The sequence below is a fragment of the Triturus cristatus genome, chromosome 6 (assembly GCF_964204655.1).
Source record: "Triturus cristatus chromosome 6, aTriCri1.1, whole genome shotgun sequence".
NCBI classification, from domain to species: domain Eukaryota; kingdom Metazoa; phylum Chordata; class Amphibia; order Caudata; family Salamandridae; genus Triturus; species Triturus cristatus.
In genome coordinates this window covers 1,483,907,607-1,483,931,858 of record NC_140589.1, presented here as the reverse complement: position 1 = coordinate 1,483,931,858, position 24,252 = coordinate 1,483,907,607, and the positions used below count along the sequence as shown (strand labels likewise).

The window sequence follows — 24,252 nt, the reverse complement described above, 5'->3', positions numbered from 1 at the left end:
GAGCACGTGGAGACACGACAATACAAAATGGAGTCCAGACATTAGTCAACATAAGAAGAGAAACTTGTTCTAAGGAAGGGGAATTCATGTCTTTAGTGAATGCTTAATCAGATCACTGTTTTAGTTTTCAACAACAGGAGTGATATGAACCCGAGCAGCTTCCATCTCTTTTGCTTGGCTGTTTGAAAGTTCACGTGGGAGGATAAGGATCTCGTCCAGGGATATCCCAGGCTGGTGAAGTATGAGGCGTCGAAAAGCAACAGACTTGCACCATTGGATGATTTGCGCACGTATCTCCTTGCGTTGGTTAATGGCTACGCAGGTGCGTACAATTTGCGTAACCTGGTGTAAAATATGTCCACCGACTCCGAGTCCGCTTGGCGCAGTTTGAAGTGCTCGAAGTCGGGATTCATGTGAGGGTCGAAGTGCCTTTTGAGGGCGGCTATTGCGGCATAATAGTCGTCTTCCCTCGTGTTTGCCAAGTTCTCGAAGAGCTCGTAGTGTCCATCGCCCCCAAAGTGCATCAGCAATGAGCGTTTCACAGCCCCATCGATCTCTCTCGTGCCTCGAAAATAATGGTTCAAAGGTCCAAGCCACAACATCCACCGAGGAGCAGCTGTTGCAGGATCAGCCAGATGGCTAAAAGGGGGCAGGGGGTGACCGAGGCATATGTGTAGAGCGCAGGGGCCGCCGGGGCCTGTGGTGGTGTTGGGTCTCTGATTGATGTGGCATGACAATGTGTCAATCACACCTTGAATGTATTGTCTATGCCTTATTTTGTTTTTATTTATTTATTTTCTTCTGTTAAGCACCCTTTCTTTTCCTTGACTCTTCTTGTTTCCAGGCAGCCTGGTCAGCTACACTCCCCACCCTCTATGGGTATACTGGGCAGTCCGTCGACAGAGGTGAGGGAAGGGGGGGGGGGGGGGGGGGTGGGGGGAGAGAAGGTACTCAGGGAGTGCGGCCTGAGCCGCAAATTTCTGTAATTAGGAAAATCCCCAGCACTCACCACGTGCTGCTGAAGTCAGACCACCAGCTTGCAGGGCTTCAGGAGCGTCTCTCTGGGCCAGCTAGGGAGAAGCAGTAGACCGGTGCAGGCAGGGGGCAGAGCAAGCTATGCAGCCGAGCCAGGAAGGCAACAGGTGAAGCCTGACTGCTAGGTGCACCAAACAAATTATTTTGAGGTAGCACTGGACGAAAAGCACGCCCACCGGTGGAACATGAAGGCAATGCGGCCTGGAAGCAAGGCTGCGGACGGGAGAGGCCGCTCGCCCACAGGAACACTTGAAGCTGTGCGTTGGCGCAGAGTGCAGGCCTGTAGCAGCAGGGTAGGGGCACCAGGAAACGCCCAGGCAATGAAGCCCCACAACCGCAAGGAGCATGTGGGTCTGGCGAGGGAGCTGGCATTGGGAGCTGCGACAGCAGCACTGTCAGCAGCACCAGGTATTCAGCGTGAGAGGAGTGGTGGCTGCCACTGCTTGAGACAAGGGGTTGCACCCCTTCGCCGCCAGTGAAGAATGTGTCTTGCGGGGGACCTTCTAGGCTTCGGAGGAACATCAAGGACACAACACACACACTGCTACTAGATTAAGGCTGAGGTCCCGAGCAACCTCCCTTCCCACACGTTTATTTATACCCTGAGGCCGCGCCCAGCCCCGAGGGTTGAAGTGGCTACATTTGTAGTGTAGAGACCGGGTGGCTCTCCACAGAATGCTACCTGAGACGTGCCAGTAGTTACACTTATTTCAAGCATCCTCCCAACTCCTGGTGTGTGATGTAACGCTTTGTAATAGTCTCAACTATTAATGTGAATTATTTTATTTTGAAAGTTAACTTTGCCTCTTTCTTTATACTGCGTGTAATACAACTGAATCATTTTATTTTGAATGTTTACTTTGCTTCAGAATTTATTATGCGTGTAATAAACTACAGCCTTTTGAATTCTTAGAGATCTGTATATTCACATTTATATATTCTTAGATCAGGAGCTCGTTATGTTGGTTCATGGTTAACACGGTTTACACCCATTTAACTTCCCATGAGTTTATATGACGTCTTAATTGTACTTGACAGCTTAATGCTGGTGTGTTGAGCCAATATCTACCTACATACACGACTAAGTCCCCAGTAGGTTAGTAACATAGCCCCTGGCCTCAATATGGCTGACTTTTGTTGTGAGAATCTTATCTGAAACGACGACGAATAAGTAGAAGGCTACTAGGAGGGAATAGGGAAGTGGCCAGGTTTGTTCAGCCTGTTTTTTGAAGTCTCCCCTAGTACGGTCACCCGGCCCCTGGAATGGAGTAAGCGGAGGGGCGGGCCCTGCCTGCGGGGAGGCGCTGCGGACGCCGTGGTTTTGTTTGAGTCACCGGGGCGTGATTGCTCTCCCTCCTCCCCAGTGTCTCTCTCCCTCCCTTTTCGCCCTGTGAGCCGGTCGTACACAGCACCACTCCCCCACCGGCCCCGGCAGCAGAAGCAGGCTCCAGTCAGACGCCCGGCCTCAGAGTCCCTCCAACCGCCGCTTCGGCCATGGAAGAACAGCCCCCCAATCAGTCCCCGTTTATTTCCTCCAGCGGCGGCTTCCTCGACACCGGGGAGCGGGCCCAGCCGCCGCCTGTGCACCGGGAGCCACAGGATGAGGAAGACGAGGACGATGACCCAAACGAAAGAAGGCCCTGGGAGGAGGATGACTTCGGGGACAACGAGGTGCTGGACCTAACGGGTGGGGCCGGCGACTTCTCGCACCCGCCCTTCACCGTTCGCTTCCCTGGGGCTGAAGTACCGCCCCGTGCGCCGGTTTACGAGGAGGAGGAGAAGAAGCCAGCTTGGGAAGATGAGATGAAACAGAAGCCGGCCTGGGAGGAAGAAGCCCCGGAAAGGCCGCAGCCTTCAGCCCCATCTGAGGAGGAGGAAGTGCCGCCCGACCGCAGACCCACCGCCCCGGTCATCACTCCCTTGGCCCCACTGGCACCTTCCTCGCCTCACCAGGAGGAGCCGGCCCGGCGGAGGGGCCCCTCCGGCTCTGTAGGTAGGTGCAGCTATTGTTACTGCGCGGCATGTTGCGCATCACTCCGTGGACTTGGGTTGTCTGGGAAGTTTCTGTCCTCCTCCTCCCTGCGCGGTAGGCGTAGCCCTGGATGCACCCTGTACCATCTCCCAGGGGCAGGCGACTCCCCTCAGGGTGCGGCACAGCTGCCTTGTTATGCACCCAGCATGTATAATTTATCGTGTTGATGCGCCTACATGGGGTAGTTAATTCTAGACTTGGGCGGATTTTTTTTAAATTCTGGTAGAACAATGAAATATGTGCGAAATTCGACGCGGGCATATTAGGGACAGTTGATGACCCCATGATACAATGCACGTTCACCAGAATTGTGCGGTCGTAGTACAAAACACTGTTTTTCTTTGTGATCGTTTTATTGAATTAAACCAAGACTACAACTCCCAGAATGCACTAACGAATCAAGTCGAAATATAGGACTGGCTACAAATCGTCCAAGGAGATGATTAGGGACCCCAGTTTTTGTTGTGCCCCTACCTAGTTCATTAATCATGTCCGTTAAATATCTTTTAATTTGGTCATTGAAGCCGGTAAATACTAAAAAAAGACTAACTAGAATGTGCGTCCAGATTAACACTTGCTCCTTTGAAAGGAGCAGAGTTGAAATTCGGTTCGGATTTTTTTTGGTACATGCAGCTTGTAGCTGGGTATTGCCTGTGCAGAAAGGGTGCACGGATGAAAAGAAATCAAATGGTGCGAAAAATCCGTGTTGAGTACTTCAGTCTCTGGGATCGTGATGCAGTTCAAAACATGTTCGAAACGCCTGCCCAAACTTGATATATATTGCGCCGGTGTAATTGGGTAAGACTAGCGTTTATTTATAGCGTTCAGAAAAAGCTCCAAAACCGATTGTCAGATCCCAAATAAACTTAAAGGGACGCTTCTTATTCAATTGTCTCGGATTTGAGCCACTTGAACCTGCTAGATTTAATGCCAGTTTTGGAATCTGTTGTGACGAATTGTGATTCATAGAACAAACATCATCAGTGTAGACTCGCGAGCCGGCAATAATATTCCAAATCTACTTATTGGAGTGATAGTACGATATACCAGCACCATGACACCAATTTAGTTTGCGAAATAAATCAGTGTTTGAGCTGCAGGTGTTACATTTAACTCTCACTCAGCTGGTCCAGGCTGGGATTTGCAACAGGAGCAAGCTTGCTGCTTTAGTTGCCCGCTGTGGTGGATGTCACCATTCTTTGTGTATTGGAGACAACCAACGTCGTTTGGAGCGTGTGGTTCTCATGTTTGTTCTTTATTTTAAGCTGGTACTTATACCAGAATACAAAGGGATTCGAGATTGGAGAGGAGGATGAGCGGGCACGCCCATGTTATGAAGTTAATTATGCATATGCTGTCAGCTCCAGATCCCTCGTGCTGGCTATGTCTGAGATGAAGATCCTGAGTCAGGATGAAAGACGAAATTTCAAGTCCTTTATCTATTTCCATTCACAAATCCACCCACAATGCCGCCTGGCATGACTGAGCGTTTTATTTCACACAGATTCGGCACGACCAACGCGCGGTATGACGATGAGCGGAAAAGGGCAAGTCATGTGACACCGCTTCGGATGCTGTTGGCATAGACCCCGGAAAGAAAGGTTTAGGAGGCATTTTACCATAACCTATTCACCGATGCGGTCTCAGCTTTCACGGTTTCGCGGGCTACTTCCTTGTCCCCGGGGCAATTGGTAGAGAGGGTGCAGATTGACAGCCCTGAATACCACACAACGACGCAGCCCGTGGGAATCCCCGCCTCTCTTGGATAATTGACTCATGAACTTCTTGGTTCTTGCCAGTCTATTACCTGAACCAGTCGCAAAAATAAGCAACTTCTCACACTTTGACAAAGATACGTAGATTTAGTTGCCGTCATTTTTTTTTGGGGGGGGGGGGGGGGGGGGGGATTTTTATGTTGTATTTGTCTCAAAGTGGGTGCCCTAATCAGGTGCGGTTTACTTTGTCCCTCTTCAAAGAACGGCGCAAGGTTGGCATTCGTTTCAGAGCCCCTTACTTTCCAAAAATCTTTATTGTGCTTGTTTCAACTTTAAACTATCTTTGAACTAGAAAATATATATTAAAGCAGTACGCCTCTCGAAATGAATTGGTCTCGGTTCTCATCATTGAACCCCTCGCACATAGCTATGTTTGATATTTAGTCCATACGGAGGTTTCCTGATAAAATGCTCCTCCACGGTTAACCGCCCCTCCAGTGAACCCTAAATATATATATATATATATATATTTCATCCCTTACCATACACCAATCCATGCCCGCCTTCAGGCTTTCAGGTTGGAACGAGTTCTCCTGCCCTATTTACATGCTGTATCTGTAGATGCCATCATTAGGCCAATATCATGTAAATCCGCTTGTATTCGGTCAGAATTATAATCACCTCTGCCACCCAGGAGAGCCATGTTAGCAGCTGGTAATATCATTCGTAACCGATCAGCATGTCTGCTTCTGTAGGAGTGGGAAGCACCATATTTTATGAAAGAAAGTGCATAGTTGCGTTATTGTTTAACTTCTTGGGACCTCCTCACCATATCTCAATTCTTCTGCTCTACGGAGTGTAAGAAGCTGGAGCATCTTTGTCGTCAAAATTATCTGCCCACTGACCGTCTCGTCTACGTAACAGCTCTTAAACTTTACAAGAAATTGATAAAAAAAAAATGCCAGAACTACCTACTACGACTCTTAAGATTAAGTCTGCTTTAACACCATCAGAGAGGCATTCAACACAGACCATGGTATCATTCTTCCTAACTGTAAGACTATTTTGATCCTGCCATGGAGGCAGTTCTACAAACTTCCGCCCCATCTATGCTGCTGTTGCTGGTTAATTCCCATTTCTCACTACTGACTCATAAACCACTTTAGTTCCATGTGACAAGTCTGGATCGTGCCTTGATTCTCCCTCCACCCCCCCTCATTATAACAGGCATAACCACTACCACATTTGCTGTTCTTACTCCTCTCAAGTCTTCAATTTTATTCCCACTGTCTCCTGGTTGAAAGTCTGCTGTTGGGAGTGTCTCTTTTGAAACATCCTACACCTGATCCCACTGTTCTTTCTAGCCATTACCTCTTCTGCCTATTACCCTACCTTTCCAAGAAACTTAAAAAGCACATTTATTCTAATTTTTTTCCGAAACCCATTCTGTACTGTATCCCTTACAGTGACACCTTTTCCATCGCAGTACAGAAGCCACTCCTTGCGGTGGCGGATGATCTCCATACGATCATGCAGCACTGCCACCATGGTCCTTTTAGATTTGTCTGCCACATTTAACCCAGTGTCTCACACCTTGCTGAGCCATCGCCTTCAGCATATTGGAATCCAGGTCAGGTCTTGGATTGGCTTTTCTTATTCCTGTCGGATGGTACTTGGGACTGTTCAGTTTCACACTTAATGTTCCTACTTTAAACCTCTCTTCCTGTGTTTCACAGGACACATCTGTGAGCCCCACTCTTTTCAACTTTTATGTAACCTCTTGGCTTGTCTTAGCAAGTCCTTTGGATCCCATCTCTAATCCTGTGTTGATGACACTTGAATCCTTCTTGGACTGGACAGCAATTAGCACCTTTGTAGCAATAACTTCAGGTGCTGCCTTTTTAGTTGCTAACTGGATTAACACTATTTGGCTGAAATTTAATTCAGATAAAACTGAAGTTTTGTTAGATGACCATGTGGAGTGTGGGCAGCTAAACTAACTGGTGGCCATCTCACTCTAGTCCCGTTCCTTCACCATGTTCCAAGGTCTAGAACCTTGCATTCTTTTCGACCCCCTCCCTTGCTCTCCCATTTTATATGTCGCTGCTTTCTGCTGCCTGTTCTTAATGCATTCTTCTTAGTAAAATTCTGCCCCTACTCCCTATTAACTTAAACTGTGTTCTAGGCAGCTAGCCTATGTCCACAAGGGTATGGTAATTCTCTCGTCCTTGGACTTCTATTATATGCATTTTTTAATTGCAGATAGTCCAAAACCAGTCTAATCTTCAGTCTGCCCTGCCACTCTTCCAGCCCCCAGTTACTGACTAATTTTCACTTGCTACCCGGGCATTGTAAAACATGCACTGTTCATAGCATCCTGCCTTTTACAGGGCTGGTCCCCATTACATTCAAGACAGATTCTGACCGTATGACCCCACTTGTCCTTTCACTCTTCTCATCCTTTGGTGGTTTCCCGGTCCTTCATTGCAGAAAAGGTGGATATTTCCTCTCTCCTATGTTGGTCCCAAATATTAGAACTCACTGCCTCTTGCTCCTCAGATGCAAAATAACAGTGCCGTTTTCTGCATATCTCTGAAGACCTCTTCTCTTTTCATTGTAATTTCTTTCGTTTGGTTGTCTTTTTTTCCTGTGTAGGTTAGCGTCAGGACATTCCCAGCAGTAACTATTATGTATTACAGCGTTCATAATGACATGCATGCTTTTATAATGCTTTACCTAGTTTTACATGCCTGTTTTATTAACCACCATGGCACCAGTTTTGTAGCTGGTTTCCTCCTTCTCAACAGTTTGAGTGGCAGTTTACCAATTAGAGCGTTCTGTGTAGTTCTCTACAATAACAAACTGGTTTGCAGACCCTTCCACAAGAAAATACCTGATTTTACTGCCAACTGAATTGAATTCACCACCTAATGATCAAATGTGTAATCCATTCTGGACTACCAGAAATACTGTCTAGCTCTGTTTTGGTGCCGGATACCCTAGATTGATCATCACAGCATTTGATTGACCAAATGTGTGATGCTTATAGTCACTTCTCTCATAAGCAAATCCACGCAATGAAGTCCATGGAAACAAATATTATAAATCACACCCTTGAAGTAACAAAAACCTCTAAAAAGTACTTGAAACTATTACAAAGCACCTGAAATGGAAGGTCACCAACCTGCTATCCCTTTGTAAGCTGACCGTACTGTATAATAATTGTGCAACCATGATAGTAAACCATCATAATAGACAAGGCTTTCAAAGCCATCCTTTTATTAAAGTTTTGTGTATATATTTGCAAACACACATGCAGTTAAATATAGAAAGAAGTAACTTACTGTATGCAACAGGTTGTCACTTGCATTATAAAATAAGCAACGTGCTAATAAAGCTCGTGTACATGCTATCCAGATGGAGTACAACGTCTGCTCAACTGAAGAAAACAGGAAATAAGACACTACACTAAGAGCAAGGGCCGGTAGCCCTGTCCGTGCCAGGATCCTTAAATTGCCCTATAAAAGGGTTGTGACCACTTCTAATCTGAGGCCAAATTTATAATAAAACGCAGGCTAACATTTTATTTTGTACTTCCGTGTAACTTGTTGTAGGCCCAAGTCATAGTCCTTGCTGTCTTTTTGATGTGAGAATATCTATCACAAGTTTCACTTTGAGGGCTGTTTATCTGAAATATTAAAATAGAAGACAGGGTTTTATCCAATGATAAAATTGGGATGGAGTTTGATTTTATTCTTTTGTTTTTCTTGAGAACATCCTTTCTTTATCAGCATTGTTGTGGGGCAACGTAAAGAGAAGCTTAGCTACTCTTGAAAGAAAGAAGAACTTGCACCTCAGAGTGCCAATAACATTGAATTCTGCATCAAGGGAATGCCAAATTACATCCGTCCTGTAAGAGACAACTTCACCAGTATCAGTTTATTTTAATATCTGCTCTTTCTCTTGGGTGTCTGGGTATGTTCTTGAAATCTGTGACTTGGTCTTGTGCAAATTCTTGTTCTAAACAAACTAGATCATGGCTTGTAAACTTAAGCTCTCAAATTGTTCCACAGAAACCAGCACACTATCAAAACCATGTTTTTGATTTTCAAAAAAAGTTGAAGACCCTTGCATGCGTGAGCATGTTGTCATGAACTGGAAAATATACATCACTTCATTCATGTGAAATCAGCAAACTAAGTCATAAAAAGCTTTCTGGCTTCCGGCCCCAGTAGCCCCACTTTCAAGCATGTTCCTCAACTTTCAGCGCACAAGGACGCCAACATACAGACTTGACTTTGGGATCTTGCATTCATCTAATGTAAGCAGGGAAACATTCGCCTGCATTCCTCTTGAATGACTGAATGAGATCAACATGTAACACTCTATTCACAACAATAAGTTAATTCATGGCATCATACAGGAGGGGAATGAATGGGCCTTCTCTTTGCATCAAAAGGTTAAAATTAATAAAAGCAGGTAACACAGTCTGAAAAAATGGACCATAGTTCTCAGTCATAGGCTTCTCAAAGTACTGAACAAGTCTCCCTAACTTAGTATGCTAGTCCTATCACTACCAGGTATTGACTGGAAATATGCATGGAGACTGTGAAACTGAAGAATCAGTCTAACCATGGACTTCCCTAGCTATCTCACAAAAGTGAACTTCATCATACAGGGGTAATGTGAATCAACATATTAACAGAATTCAGCATATACATTCTTACATTTTGTAGAATAGTAAAACCAGAAGTAGACCTCTACAAGCAATACTTCTACATGAAAATCAGCTGGAACAGATGGTGAAAGCAGCATTGAATGCTGCGTTATGGGGCATGGTCAAGTCATGAAATAGACATGATGTTTCAGACACAGTACTCTAGTTTAGTTGGAGTTATGCCATGCCGCATTCACTGAAGCACTATCTACACCAAAGCTGACCCAATTTTCCAATGGAAGGCTTTGCTATAACATTAGACTCCGTAGTGAATATAACTTCAGTGTTTTCTTTGTTTAAACATGTCCGAGTTGCAGTATACCAAACGCTGCTTCAAATCAAAAATATGTACCGTTATAGGATTCATTTTTTCAATGCCTTGATCATTGCTACCATCAACTCACAAACTTAAGACTGAGACTGTCATGATCTATTAAGTCAGTCAACAACTCTGGTGTAGTAGCATCATTTAATACGCAGTTTGCTTTTGTTCTAGGAAATCATAAGAATGCTATTTTAGAGTCCAGGAAACCTGTTCGTATGAGGCTGCCCAAATCATCTGCAGTTACAAAGGGCACATTTTTCTGAGCCAAAAATCCTTTGAATTTTATTTCTGCCTCTATGGCACAAGAGTCTTCACTGAAATGTTTTTGTGAGGTAGCCTGTGATGGGCTTAGTTTTAAACTTTGCGCCCTGATGGGATGTATGAACTGTACCAGTAATATGGTGTTTCAGATCAAATTCTCCTTTATACCTACAAGAAAGTTTCTGCTGCAAGTGGGGGTGTGCCAGGCAATGAAGTACAAAACACTGTTGTAGTATCAAGTCTTTATTTCAAAATAATCTTTTCCTTCGGTTAATAGCACATACAGCTCAGCCAACGCGTTTCGTTTCCACAAGGAGAACCTCATTAGGGCTGAAAATGACACACTAAAAACTAAAATCAAAACACAGACCATAATCACAACTAAAGTACATTACGAAACGGCACAGGACTCTAACAAATACCACATTTATCTACTCACAAGGATTCTTAAAACACTCAGACATTTATATTGACAAAATATGACAACCAAAGGACATGCAGAATCTAGAATGGACATAGACATCACATATTAAGATTGAACCATAAATATAGCAGATATTTAAATGTAAACTGATTGAATCTTTTAACACAAACCAATTCAATGGCATGTGTAGGCCCCAAGAAATAATTGGCTAGTACAGAGGCCACAAGTAGGCATATGAAAACAGTTGTTAGACATTTGTAGAAAAGCAAGGGGTGTGAGTGCTCAGGAAGAACATATAAACGCTTGACCGCTCCACCGTAATTGAAAACCCACACATATCCTTAAAGACATAGCCCAGGAGTAGTTCACAACCCCAAATAGCCCATGGGCGTGAATGAAAAAGCACAAGGTGTAGGCCAAACAAGTAGATTATAATGGGTAATGATGCAGGTTTAGGACCAAGGTGGAGTATAGGAGTAGTATAAGAAAAAGTTTTGACACGTCTATTGGGACCGACGTCTCGCCTTTAATAACACGAAGGCTTAGATCATTGCGTTGCAAATATCCAATATAAGCACACCAGTTTATTGCGCTGGATGCAGTGGGAATTCCCAGGGCTTAGTCATGCCTGAAAGTGATAATCTGTTGTATATAAAAACCTATGTAAAAAGCTGTATGTAAAATGCTTGGTGTACATGGCACACACAGCAACATATCCCTATCCTATTCTTTGTTAATAAAGTTGAGATCATCTATAAATTCTTTCCGCCCGTTATTAACGGTAAAAAGCATCCTGATCCTATCAGCTGCCCTGGCACCTGTTTGTCTTCCTTCCCAGCATTATCCTGCGAGACACATGGGACTTTGTGCCATAAAATCAAATCAGGCTCTCCTGCGGATCCTTTTTAAACCCGATCAGTTTTTACAATTTCTACCCTTACTTCTACCCACTCTGTGAATTAATAAATCTGTCCCTCACTTTCGCTATTGTTCCCACTTCATGGAAACACGCCACGGTCATCCCTTTGTTAAAGAAGCCTACATTAGATGCCTCTAAATCCAAAAGCCTTCGCCCGATCTCTTTACTTCCTTTTGCCGCAAAAATCCCACTATCTTATATTCCATCTGTACTAAATTTATAAAGGCAAACAACATCTTTGACCCAGCACAGAATGGTTTCAGGTCTGGCCACATCACTGAATCTGCTTTATTAGCTGTGACTGAACAAATGCGGGTACGTTGGCCGAGGGCCTGACCTCTGCTTTGATTCTCTTTGATCTCAGTGCTGCTTTTGATACGGTATCGCACAAAATTCTGCTGCAACGCCTTCAAGAGATCGGCATAGGAGGTCCGGTTCGCGTCGTTCTTAGCCGACAGATCCTTTCAAGTCATCTCCCCTCACCATTGCTCCCAGAAGTGGTATGTCTGCCATGGAGTTCCCCAGAACTCTGCTCTTGAGTCCTACACTATTCAATATCTATGTCCAGCCCCTGGCGAAAGTGGCTAAAAGCAGAGACCTTTCTATGGTCTCATATGCTGATGACACTCAGCTTGTCATCTTGATATCCAACACCTCTGATCAACGTCACCAAGTTCCGTGATGACATGGTGGCCATTGCAGAATGGATGATGACCAAGTGTTTGCAGCATAACTCGGGTAAATCTGAGAACCTCCTGGTGGGCATGGATACTCGCCTCTGGAATGACCAATCCCGCCTGCTCTTAAGGATACAGTAAAGAATCTGGGTGTGTGGCTGGACAGCACACTTACCTTTCAGACACAGTCAAAACTAGTGGCGGGCAGCTGCTTCGGTCTCTTGTGCGGCCTGAGGCCGCTGCTCGGGTTCTTTGACCTTCATACTTGCCAAATCATCATCCAGTCCACTATTCTCTCTAGACTAGATAACTGCAACTCTCTGTATCTGGGTGCCAATAAGGCAGGCATCACTAGATTACAGGGTTCAAAATGCTGCTGCGTGTTCCATCTTTGCCCTCCGCGGTCCTGCTCTATGGCCAAATAAATACATAAATTACACTGGCTCCTGGTGGAATAAAGAATTAAGGTTAAATCTCTGTGCATCATGGCCAGGCCCCTTCCATTCTAACCAATCTTCTCACGCCATATCTCTGCAGATCCAGCGCTGGAACGCCCTGTAGCTGGGGCAGCCATGCGCTCTGCAAATCCGATAACATAACATCCTACGTCATCAAGGACCCCTCCCGATACACAGTGGCTCAAATATCCCTGGTAAAGATAGCACACTAACCATGTCAATAGGTGATCATTAGTTTTCAACCATCAGTGGAGCTCAGAGGGATTAGCACGTATACCAAACTATCTTTATTGATGTATTTAGTGTCCTTCCCGAAAACAAAACCACCCGCTCGTTCCATTTGAAAGTGTTCAGAGCAGGTTGTGTATCTAGATCTTGCAATGATATTCATAAGTGAAGGTGCAATACTTCATAAGTAGCCCCGCTAATGCATACCCCAACAGTATGTCATGTTACAGGGGCATTGCAGTTAGGAGCAAACAATCCTCAAGTCCAAAGAGTTTGGATATAGGGGGCAGAAGGTCTGCCCCACACAAGCGGGTATAAAAGAAGTTAAACCTCACAATAGTGTATATGCTGAAAGCTGTTGGACTCACTATATATAGTAACAAGCATTTACAATGCAACGGTCTCGGCATTGTTAAAGTTAGAGCTATTGGCATTGCTCATGACAATGCCGTTTCTTTAAATGTTTTAAAAACAAAAATAATGTCATGAGCAATGCCATTAGCTCTAACTTTACCAATGCCGAGACCATTGACTTGTGGGACACCCCCGCGCCGCACGGCCACCAGCTGCTGCGTGTGCCCCTTGCCTGCCCCTGCCTCGCTGCTGCCTCGTTAGCCGGTTGCCGGCTGCCTCCGCTGCGGGGATTGTTTTTGCCTGGTTTTGTCTATTATTTGTGCCTGTTTTTGTTTAACTTCATTTTTCCCTTGTTTTGTCGAATATTTGTGCCTGTTTAGCTTAATTTCTTTTGCCCGTGTTTTAGCTCTCCTTCCCCGTGTCCGCCTACCCCGCCGCCCTCCGCCCTCCCTTCCCGCCACCGCCGCTTGTCCCCGCCCCTTTTTTCTCTTCTGTAACCCTCCCCGCTCCCGCCTCCCAGCTGCTCCGCCCACCCGCGCACTTGGCCTTAAATGGCGACCGTGCGACGCAGGTGAGTGTGACCCACTTGTGGGACACCCCCGCGCCGCACGGCCACCAGCTGCTGCGTGTGCCCCTTGCCTGCCCCTGCCTCGCTGCTGCCTCGTTAGCCGGTTGCCGGCTGCCTCCGCTGCGGGGATTGTTTTTGCCTGGTTTTGTCTATTATTTGTGCCTGTTTTTGTTTAACTTCATTTTTCCCTTGTTTTGTCGAATATTTGTGCCTGTTTAGCTTAATTTCTTTTGCCCGTGTTTTAGCTCTCCTTCCCCGTGTCCGCCTACCCCGCCGCCCTCCGCCCTCCCTTCCCGCCACCGCCGCTTGTCCCCGCCCCTTTTTTCTCTTCTGTAACCCTCCCCGCTCCCGCCTCCCAGCTGCTCCGCCCACCCGCGCACTTCGCCTTAAATGGCGACCGTGCGAACGCGCAGCGGTCACGCGCAGCGGGCGCGCCGATTGCGCACCGAAGGTGCGCCAAAGGTAAGCCCGTCTGCGCCCGTCAGCGACCGGATCGCGACCAGTGCCAGGACCCCTGGACCTCGAAGACCCCGACCGACCCGCCTGACGTACTCCGCCGCCACCCTCACCGCTCTCAACACCGGCCGACTCCCAGAATGCCATCAAGCCACTCCACGACTTACCCACGGACCCTTCAGCTGCCACGCCTGCAAGTTCACCTGCATCCGGACCAGCCTCGCACCAGCACCCGCCAAGACGAACACCAGCAGCACCCACCTCAAGTGCATCCTGCTCAACACCCGCTCCGTCCACAGACACGCCATCGAACTCTGGAACCTCCTAGACGCCACAGCCCCTGACGTTGCCTTCCTCACGGAGACCTGGATGAACGCCTCTTCAGCTCCCGACATCGCCATCGCTATCCCAGAGGGCTACAAGGTCGTCCGGAGGGACCGAAACGCCAACCAGATGGGAGGAGGCATCGCCATCATCCACAGGAACACCATCCGTCTCACGACCAGCACCGACAACACCCTGACCAGCGCCGAACACCTGCATTTCCAGATCCACACCAACCCGAACACCACCCTCAGAGGCACCCTGATCTACCGACCCCCTGGACCACGCACACAATTCAGCGAGGACATCGCCGACTTCGTCAGCCCGCATGCCCTCCCCTCCGCTGACTACATCCTCCTGGGAGACCTCAACTTCCATCTGGAGAACAACAACGACCGCAACACCAGCACCCTGCTCGACAACCTCGCCAACCTGGGACTCAAGCAACTGGTGTCCACCCCCACCCACCTCGCCGGACACACACTCGACGCAGTCTTCTCTTCCAGCACAGACATCGACTTCAGCCACGCCACTGAGCTTCAATGGACGGACCACAGCTGCGTCCACTTCACCTTCAAGAGAACGACGACCCACCACCACCAGCAACAGGCCGCCCGCAGAAGCTGGAACAAGATCACAGCAGACCAGCTCGCCACCTCCCTGAGCCAGCACCCTCCTGCCAGCTCAGTGAACCCCAGCCAGGCCGCCGTCAACCTCACGAAATGGATCAGCAACTGCGCGGACGAACTCGCCCCACTGAGGACCCCGCCTAGCAGACCCGGCAGCAAGAAGGCCCCATGGTTCACCGATGAACTCAAGAGCTCCAAGAAGAACTGCCGAGCCCTCGAGAAAGTCTGGAGAAGGGAACCGACACCGGACAACAGGACCTCCTTCAAACTTGCCACCCGGAAACACCACCAGCTGATCCGCGCCACCAAGAAAACAGCATTCAAGGACCGGCTGGACAACAACGCACACAACTGCAAGGAACTCTTCAACATCGTGAAAGAGCTTTCCAACCCCAGCGCAGGAAACAACGACATCACCCCATCGCAAGACCTCTGCAACTCCCTCGCTTCATACTTCCACAACAAGATCGCGGACATACACAACAGCTTCAACAACCAACCAACGCACACCATGACCGAACAACCACCCCCCACCACCACCCTCCACGCCTGGACCCCGATCAGCACCGAAGACACCATCCGCACGATGAACTCCATCCACTCCGGATCACCGACCGACCCCTGCCCCCACCACGTCTTCAACAAGGCCGACGCCGTCATCGCACCCCACCTGCGAGACATCATCAACACATCCTTCGACACCGCCACCTTCCCTGAGAGCTGGAAGCACGCCGAACTCAGCGCTCTACTCAAGAAACCCACAGCGGACCCCACCGAACTCAAGAACTACCGCCCCATCTCGCTCCTCCCGTTTCCAGCCAAAGTCATCGAGAAGACCGTCAACAAGCAGATGGCCGCCTTCCTCGAGACGAACGGATCCCTCGACCCCTCACAGTCCGGCTTCCGAGCCAACCACAGCACCGAGACCGCCCTCATCGCCGCCACCGATGACATCCGAGCCCTGATGGACAATGGAGAAACAGCTGCCCTCATCCTCCTAGACCTCTCCGCGGCATTCGACACGGTCTGCCACCGCACCCTAGTACGGCGCCTCAGCAACATCGGAATCCAGGACAAGGCGCTGGAATGGATCATCTCCTTCCTCGACGGAAGAACACAGAGAGTCCGCCTACCACCGTACAAGTCAGAGGCCTCCGAAGTCATCTGCGGCGTCCCCCAAGGATCATCTCTGAGCCCCACCCTCTTCAACGTCTACATGAGCCCCCTTGCGGCCATCGTACGCAAACACAACCTCAGCATAATCTCCTACGCCGACGACACCCAGCTGATCCTCTCCCTGACCAACGACCCCGCCGCCGCCAGAGCCAACCTGCACGAAGGGATGAAAGAGGTAGCCGAGTGGATGACGACCAGCCGCCTGAAACTGAACTCGGACAAGACGGAGGTCCTCATCCTGGGCTCCTCACCCTCCGCCTGGGACGACTCCTGGTGGCCTCCCGCCCTGGGCACCGCACCCAAACCGACAGACCATGCACGAAACCTGGGCTTCATCCTGGACTCCTCCCTCTCCATGACCAGGCAAGTCAACAACGTCTCCTCGGCGTGCTTCAACATCCTACGCATGCTACGGAAGATCTTCTGGTGGATCCCCACCGAGACCAGGAAGACCGTCACCCAGGCCCTCGTCACCAGCCGACTGGACTACGGCAACGCCCTCTATGCCGGTACCACCGCCAAGCTCCAGAAGAGACTCCAGCGGATCCAGAACGCCTCAGCCAGACTCATCCTCGACATCCCACGAACCAGCCACATCTCCGGACATCTGAGAGACCTTCACTGGCTCCCCATCAACAAAAGAATCACCTTCCGCCTCCTCACCCACGCACACAAAGCCCTACACGACCAAGGCCCGAGCTACCTCAACAGCCGAGTCAACTTCTACGCTCCCAAACGCCACCTCCGATCAGCCAACCACGCCCTCGCCGCCGTCCCCCGCATCCGAAGAGCGACTACAGGAGGAAGGTCCTTCTCCTACCTGGCCGCCAAGACCTGGAACTCCCTCCCGACCGACCTGCGCCTGACCCAAGACCACCTCTCCTTCAGGAAGAAGCTGAAAACCTGGCTGTTCGAGCAGTAGCGGCACCCCCCCCCCCCCCCCCCCCCCCCCCCCCAGCGCCTTGAGACCCTACGGGTATGTAGCGCGCTTTATAAGTGTCACTGATTGATTGTTGTCTTCATTTCCAGGGCTCACTACAGCTCCGAGAACGATGCGCCTGCTGCGGAGATAGCTGTCTGTAGACACTAGCGCAATACAGTGACGTAAAAGATGACTAACTCGTGGCTCCTCCAGGGACAACCAGACGTCACTTGTTCGAGCTGTGACCACGCTGGGAGCAACAGTCGAGTGACACATGGGCTCCAAAACGATTTACACCTTCGTGTCAGCTAAATCACACCATGGGGAATGAAGTTAAACTTGTCTGTCGCTTCGTACGGTGCCAAAAGACATTTATAAGCTCCTTGTGGCTGTGCCATATGTGGGGCTGCATGTGCTGTACAGGAATGTCAGATGTGTGTGCATGAATTACACGACCAGTGACTCCTTACATAGGACGGAACACAACCAGATCTGTTCTTGCTTCATACATGTTTATTATTACTTAGCGGAGTCTTTTTATCAACCTTTGACTAAATAACGACAGAGTAAGGTATTATGTTCTTGGATTACATTGTGTGCCCTATAGGTTAGATACCACTGTTTACAGGGCGTGCAGAACTCGCTACTAATTTACAATAATATAACCGGGACCGCCAGGTTACACCCGGATCACTACAAACGCACCAATCCAGAGTTACCTTTACATAAAATACACATCTTTGACCACAGATTTCAGTCACATACATTTCTCCTGTCGGTGCATTAACCACCGATGCTGGTGTAGACACGGGATAAACAAAAGGTCTCCGCAGCACGTGCTTTAACTCTTTAAGCTATCTCAAATTACAGTCGGTTAGCGAACAATTAAGTAAACGAGCTTAACTAACACATCTTCCTTCTTGGGACTTTTTGTGGGGGTAGTGTTTGTGGAAATAATGAATACACGCAGGCGGAGCACATGGCGACTGTCATTGGCTCTGCTCCTCGTGACGCAGCCTATCATAACTTCGCGCCTGCCTGGGCCTCACAGTTTTGGTTTCCCGGACTACAGTGTCTGCCCACAGGGTGTCTTCTCAAACAGATAAAAGAAAGTCTATCGTGCAGGGCGGCCTGGGCTGGTAGTTTCCTCCGGTCTGTGGCCGTCTGTCGACCCACGCAGCTCGCGTTGAGCCGAGCCTCTATGCCCCTGCACAGAGGCCTGTTGAGCGGAGGGTGCTCGCGAGACCCGGCAGCTATTGACACGGACGCTTTTTAAACACCGAGGTTTGCTTTCCCCAATAAATAAGGGCGCGGCCCGTGCCAAGCGCGCCATAGAACCAGCGCCGCTCCGAGGACAGGGTGAGGAGAGGTGAGGAGACCAGAGCAGCAGCCGGACGCAGGGGGAGCGGACGAGCACACCACTGCCTTTCTCCGAGGTCAAGAAGAAATGCCTCGGAGAAAGGCAGCGGCATTTTCGGATTCGGGGGCATGTTTGTCTTTTCTCTAGGAGAGAATGAGACTTTCTTTAAAAAACACGCCCCCCGATCCGAAAAAGACGGGCCTTCAACGGAGTGACTGACCTGTTCTCCAGTGGCTGGCCAGCATTCAAGAGGCCAGCCAATGGAGAACAGGGGAGAAGAGGGGCGGGTGCAAGCCCCTCTTCTCAAAGTCATTAAATCTCCGGAGTTCCGGTCTGCCGACCGGATGGTCCCGAGACCTAAAAAGCACGTGCGTTCTCCAGTCGCATGCAGTCGGAGAGCATACAATTGCACTACCCTGACCACCGTAAACCCCTAACTAAGTGTTAAGGCAGCCTCCGGCTATAAATATTACTAAAAACCCGTTAAGAATTAACCTCTCCATGGCCCCATGCCTGAATAAGGGCACAGATCTCTCATGAAGCAAATGCCATTATATACCTAGGTGAGTATCTCCTGCATTGCCAGTATTAACAAAATGTCCACACGTCTCAGCACGTGTGAATGATGTCAACTGAGTAAGCCATCGAATACACTCGTACACCCTTGCCTTTTTCAACACTCCGTGCAATTTAATAAAAACACCTCGTTCGATGTTGTGCTATGAGCGAAACCAACCCAATAAAAAGGCCTATTGGTCCCTGACAACATGTTCGAATGTAATGTGCTGCAAGTCCGTTAAGCAGATACAATTGCCAATAACACTTACTAAGTCGCCAATAAACAAACTGTTAACTATCGGGTATATCCAGTGATCCCTACGCACCCCCAAACTCCCATTTTGACAAGAACCTCGTAGTTAAAGGAAAAAGAGAAAAAAAATGTAGAGAAAAAGTATACCTACAAGAAACTTTCATCTCACAAATCAAGCAGCAGAAGGCATATGTATCAGTCTTAACGGAAATGACATCCCTAGAGTTAGTTTCCAAAATTATGATTGTCCCCAATGAGTTTTAGGAAGATTTTGATTTAAGAACTAGTGCTTACAGTGGGTTTTTACAAGCATCTACTGAGCACTCCTAATGTAGACTGCTGTAATACAAGACAAAAACTATATGCTATGCATCATGACACTTGTTGAGGGCTGGACCAGATACTATGTTTAGTAATTGCCTGAATTGAGTATACTTGGGGCTCCATCCCACAGACGTCCAGTTCATCATAGTGTTTGTAAGGAGCACTCCCACATTTTACTGAAGAAAACTGTACACGGAGAAACTAAAATGTCCAGGAATACTAAATAGGGTCAAGCTATAGAGCCTTTATTAAAAGGGTAGTCTCATTAATCTCTATTGTATATAGTAGACAATATACCACGCCTCTTACTTTATAGCTTGGAAAATAAACATATGTAAAAATAGTTGGCACCTGCCTTCACTTCTAAAACATAAAACCCAACTCAAAACTGATTACCTAAATCCTAGGAGGCAGCACAGGGAGCAACAAAGAATATACAGTAAAATGGGTATACTATTTATCAACACACTTTAAAGCATATAACCTGATTTAACTACCTTTGTATCGCTCTGCTTGCATCCAGGACAGGTTGAATTTACTTCAATAATACTGTGCCTCAGATTTTTCTTGTTAGGTTTCCTTTTGGCATGCACCAGCCCTACTCCTTGTTCAATCAAAGCCATTTGTACAGCGTGCAGCTACCTCGACTGAAGCGTCCCGGCACTCAAAGCAGGCTGTAGTGTGTTGAAACTCCTAGCTGAAGTGCAGGCCTCACTGTCCTCCGTATTGGATATTATGATGCCAAAAAACACAGAAGGGAAAAAAAACAAAACATGTCAAATGTTCTGCTTGTATGACCAGCAGGGATAAAACAAGCTGTAGCCAGTCTTTGGTGGCCATATAAAATCTGCAGCCCAGCAGATGTTGCTACCTACACTTTAGGCCCTAGAACATCTCGTCGGTCTTGTGTGTCCCTGAGGACCATCACATTTTTTTTTTTTAAAGCTATAACACTGTTTTTCACTATGACAACTGTCTCGCCCTGACAATATCCTTCATTTCTTAGAAGTCAGACTTGTTTGCTATTCACACCACTGATCTGCTTACCTCTGGCAATAATGATCAATGGTGCCCATTTTCCAATACCAGTGAGTCTGTATCTGTTGTACACTGCCATACCCGTATGCCGCCTAGGAAGTAGCAGACTCTGTGCCCCTGTACAGTTTGCAGTGCCCGGGGCTGTTCAGTGAAGTATTATAAAGCTTCCCGGAGTATCTGCGCTGCGGGTCAGAGGACGAATATCTGAAAGAGAGCCCCACCCACAAATCTGGGTTTACTTGCCTAGAAAGAATTAAGATTTTAAATATACTCTGATGTCGAAAGAAGATGGAAGATTGAAGTCTGAACTTTAAGCCTGTGCATTTCTCCCAGCACGTTTCCTCCACTTCTCTGCTTCCACTGTGCCTCTGCAGGGCAACATTGCTCAAAGGGAAAGAGACCACTTAGTGTGACTCACTGGGGATATAACACCACAGTATAGTGATTGAGCTAGCCATTATGCCCGTTACTATGTATACAGTGTGTTTAAGAAAGAGCCCCTGCAGGATTTCCTGTGTTATTAAAATGCTTGAGCATTGCGAAGGCCGACTCTCCATCATATGTGATGCCTTTGCTGAGCACTGCTTTTGTTTAGCCAACAGCACATTACATTCTGGGACTTTTAGTTTTGTTCAGTATATACAAACAAGTAATATTAAACATTATGAAAAGCAGCTGAGCTCATGGATAGCAATCAGGTACTCTATGGAAACACGTGTTTAGCAACACAGAGCAGAATGTATTACTTATGCAGGCACCATCTTCTCACAATTCAAAAATCTATTTTACTTTTTTTATCCAACAAACGCATATATAAAACACTTATTGTTTCATTGGGAAAACGAAGCCTGGAGAAGTTTAACAAGAGTAGTTTACAGGTTGCTGTGGCATGGCAATTTATAACTGTAACCACAGCCCTAGGAGACAGTCACTTGACAGTGACAGCTGTTTAGTTTGACTTGCTTGCAGGTTAAATAGCCTGGAGACAGAGTGCAACAATGACTGCTGTATGTAGACGACAGCTCATTGTGTCACAGGTCGTAGCAGGTTAACCTTAGTCTAGGAGAAAGAAGCAACAACCTTCAAAGTGCTCAATTTATAATGCTCGTTATGTCCTCGTGTAAGACTGCAGCAGGTTAAAGAAAACCGAGACACAGCAAGGTGACCATGCTAGATTCACTTTTGGTTAGGCTTAGGTTGACATTTCATGGTGTCAGGTCAGCTGCCTGGAATTGTAGGCTAATACCTGGGAGTGTGGGACACTAAGGGGCTGGTTGATAGGCCAGTGATAAAGTTAGTAAAAATAATGAGAATGTAAAAGTCTCCGTATTCTCTTATAAACGTAAAACGCAAGTACAAGAAGTTATTTCGGAAGTAGTTTAAGGGACTAATTATTTGCCATACCAAAAAAACATTGAGTTATATAACCTTTCACTCAAGTAGCAGCTCCTGCCTCTCCAGAATCTCAAACATGAAACAAGCATTTGCAATGCAATAGGTCTCGCATTTGCTAGCGTGTGAGCTATTGGTAGAAAGTGTGTGTTTACGCACCGCTTGTAGTTTTTCAAACACATAATTAATAGGCATTGCCATTTACAATGCCAATAGCTCAAAATCTCGCGAATGCTAAACCTATTGCATTGCAAATGCAATAGGTCTCGCATTTGCTAGCGTTTGAGCTATTAGTATTGTAAATAATAATGCCTTTTATTTATGTTTTGAAAACCTGCAAGCGGTGTGTAAGCATGCACATTTCCTACTATTACATGCTTACAAGAAGCAATGCTGGCAGTAAAAGAGGCACAGTTACTGCCAGCTTTTCTTCTCGTAAGCAAGGACCATAAGTAGAAAGTGCGTGTTTGCACACCACTTGTAGGTTTTCAAACACATAATTAATAAGCATTGCTATTTACAATGCCAATAGCTCAAAATCTCGCGAATGCGAGACCTATTGCATTGCAAATGCTTGTTTATGTTTTTCACGGGTTCAGGGGTGCTCGCGCATTGGGAAGGGCCGGAGGGGGCCGTCATTACTGGTAACAATAAGTTAAGGAATGGACCCGGGAGAAAGGCTAAGTGCGGCCTCAGGTGAATGAATGGCTGAGCGCAGACTCCGGATGAATGACTGGGGTGCAGCCTCAGGATGAATGACTGGGGTGAGGCCTCGGGATGAATGACTGGGGTGAGGCCTCGGGATGAATGACTGGGGTGAGGCCTCGGGATGAATGACTGGGGTGAGGCCTCGGGATGAATGACTGGGGTGAGGCCTCGGGATGAATGACTGGGGTGAGGCCTCGGGATGAATGACTGGGGTGAGGCCTCGGGGTGAATGACTGGGATGCGGCCTCGGCGCAAATGACTGGGGTGCAGCTTCGGGGCGAATGGCTGAGTACCTCTTTGGGATGGATGGCTGAGTGCAGCCTCGGGGTGAATGGCTGCATGACTATTTGCTGCCTCGGGGGTAATGGCTGGGTGCCTCCTTGGGAGTGCAGCCTGTGGTGAATGGCTGAGTGCAGCTTCGGGGTGAATGACTGAGTGCTCCCTTGGGAGTGCAGCCTGTGGACAATGACTGGGTGCCGCCTCGGGATGACCCCGGTGATTGGCTGAGCCCATCCTGTGGTGAATGGCTGATTGCAGCCTTGGGGTGAATGACTGAGTGTTGCCTCAGGGGTGGAATGGCTGAGTACTCCCTGGGTAGTGCAGCCTGTGGACAATGACTGGGTGCCTCCTCCGGCATGAATGGCTTAGTGCAGACCCCGGTGATTGACTGAGCGCATCCTGTGGTGATGGGCTTGGGCCCGATGGCAAATGGCTGACATGACATCCAGCGTCCTGGCGGGCAGTCTGCGGTGTCTGGACACAAAGGGCGCTCTGTGCCAGGGCGGTGGGCGAGCACTCCGGGCATTTCATGTGAATGTAAGGCACGTTGTGCACGAGCCCTTCAAAGGGCCCTTTGTGAGGGTCTGATTATAACAGACCATAGGACTCCAGGGTGGGGGCACAGGACACCAAGCAGGAGTCAGACTGCCGGCCGTTGCCCACCATGGCACCTGTGCCAGGGCGGCCGTAGAGCGCTTAGGGCACTGCCAGAGATGGCTGCGAGCGCTGCAGGGTATGGGCACTGCCAGGGACTGAGCTGCCACTGAATTCCACAATGTATAGACACCGAGGGGGCACTGCCAGGGACAGAGTGGGCACCGAGCACTGCAAGGTATGGGCTTTCTGGGGCACTGCAGGGACTGGCCTGGTACAGAGCATTGCGTGGTATGGGCTCCGAGGTGGTGCTGCCAATGGCCGCTTTGGGGTACTGCTAGGTCTGAGCACCAGAAGGCACTGCCAGGGGGCCGGAGGGGCGACTGCCAGGGACAGACCCGGCACTGAGAGCCACAAGGTATGGGCCCTGAGGGGGGATCAGGGGGGCTCAAAAGGCTAGTATGGGGTCCTGTGGAGCTTTGCGTGGGGCCTCTCCCTGGAATCCATAGGGGGTCTAAAGGGTAGG

At 48.2% G+C, this 24,252-nt stretch overlaps 1 protein-coding gene across 2 annotated transcripts in view; it reads left to right on the top strand.

Annotated features, from left to right (window-relative positions):
* The first annotated feature begins 2,385 nt into the window (after nt 1-2,385).
* The window catches only part of RTN4 (reticulon 4), a 232,072-nt gene continuing 210,205 nt past the window's right edge, over nt 2,386-24,252 (top strand). The window contains exon 1 of one of the 2 annotated variants that reach the window (XM_085612601.1): nt 2,386-3,028. In XM_085612601.1, coding sequence (XP_085468727.1) covers nt 2,530-3,028 — 499 coding nt within the window. In that variant the 5' untranslated portion in view covers nt 2,386-2,529. The remainder of the gene's footprint in view (nt 3,029-24,252) is intronic. The other variant, XM_085612600.1, reaches the window with a different exon arrangement.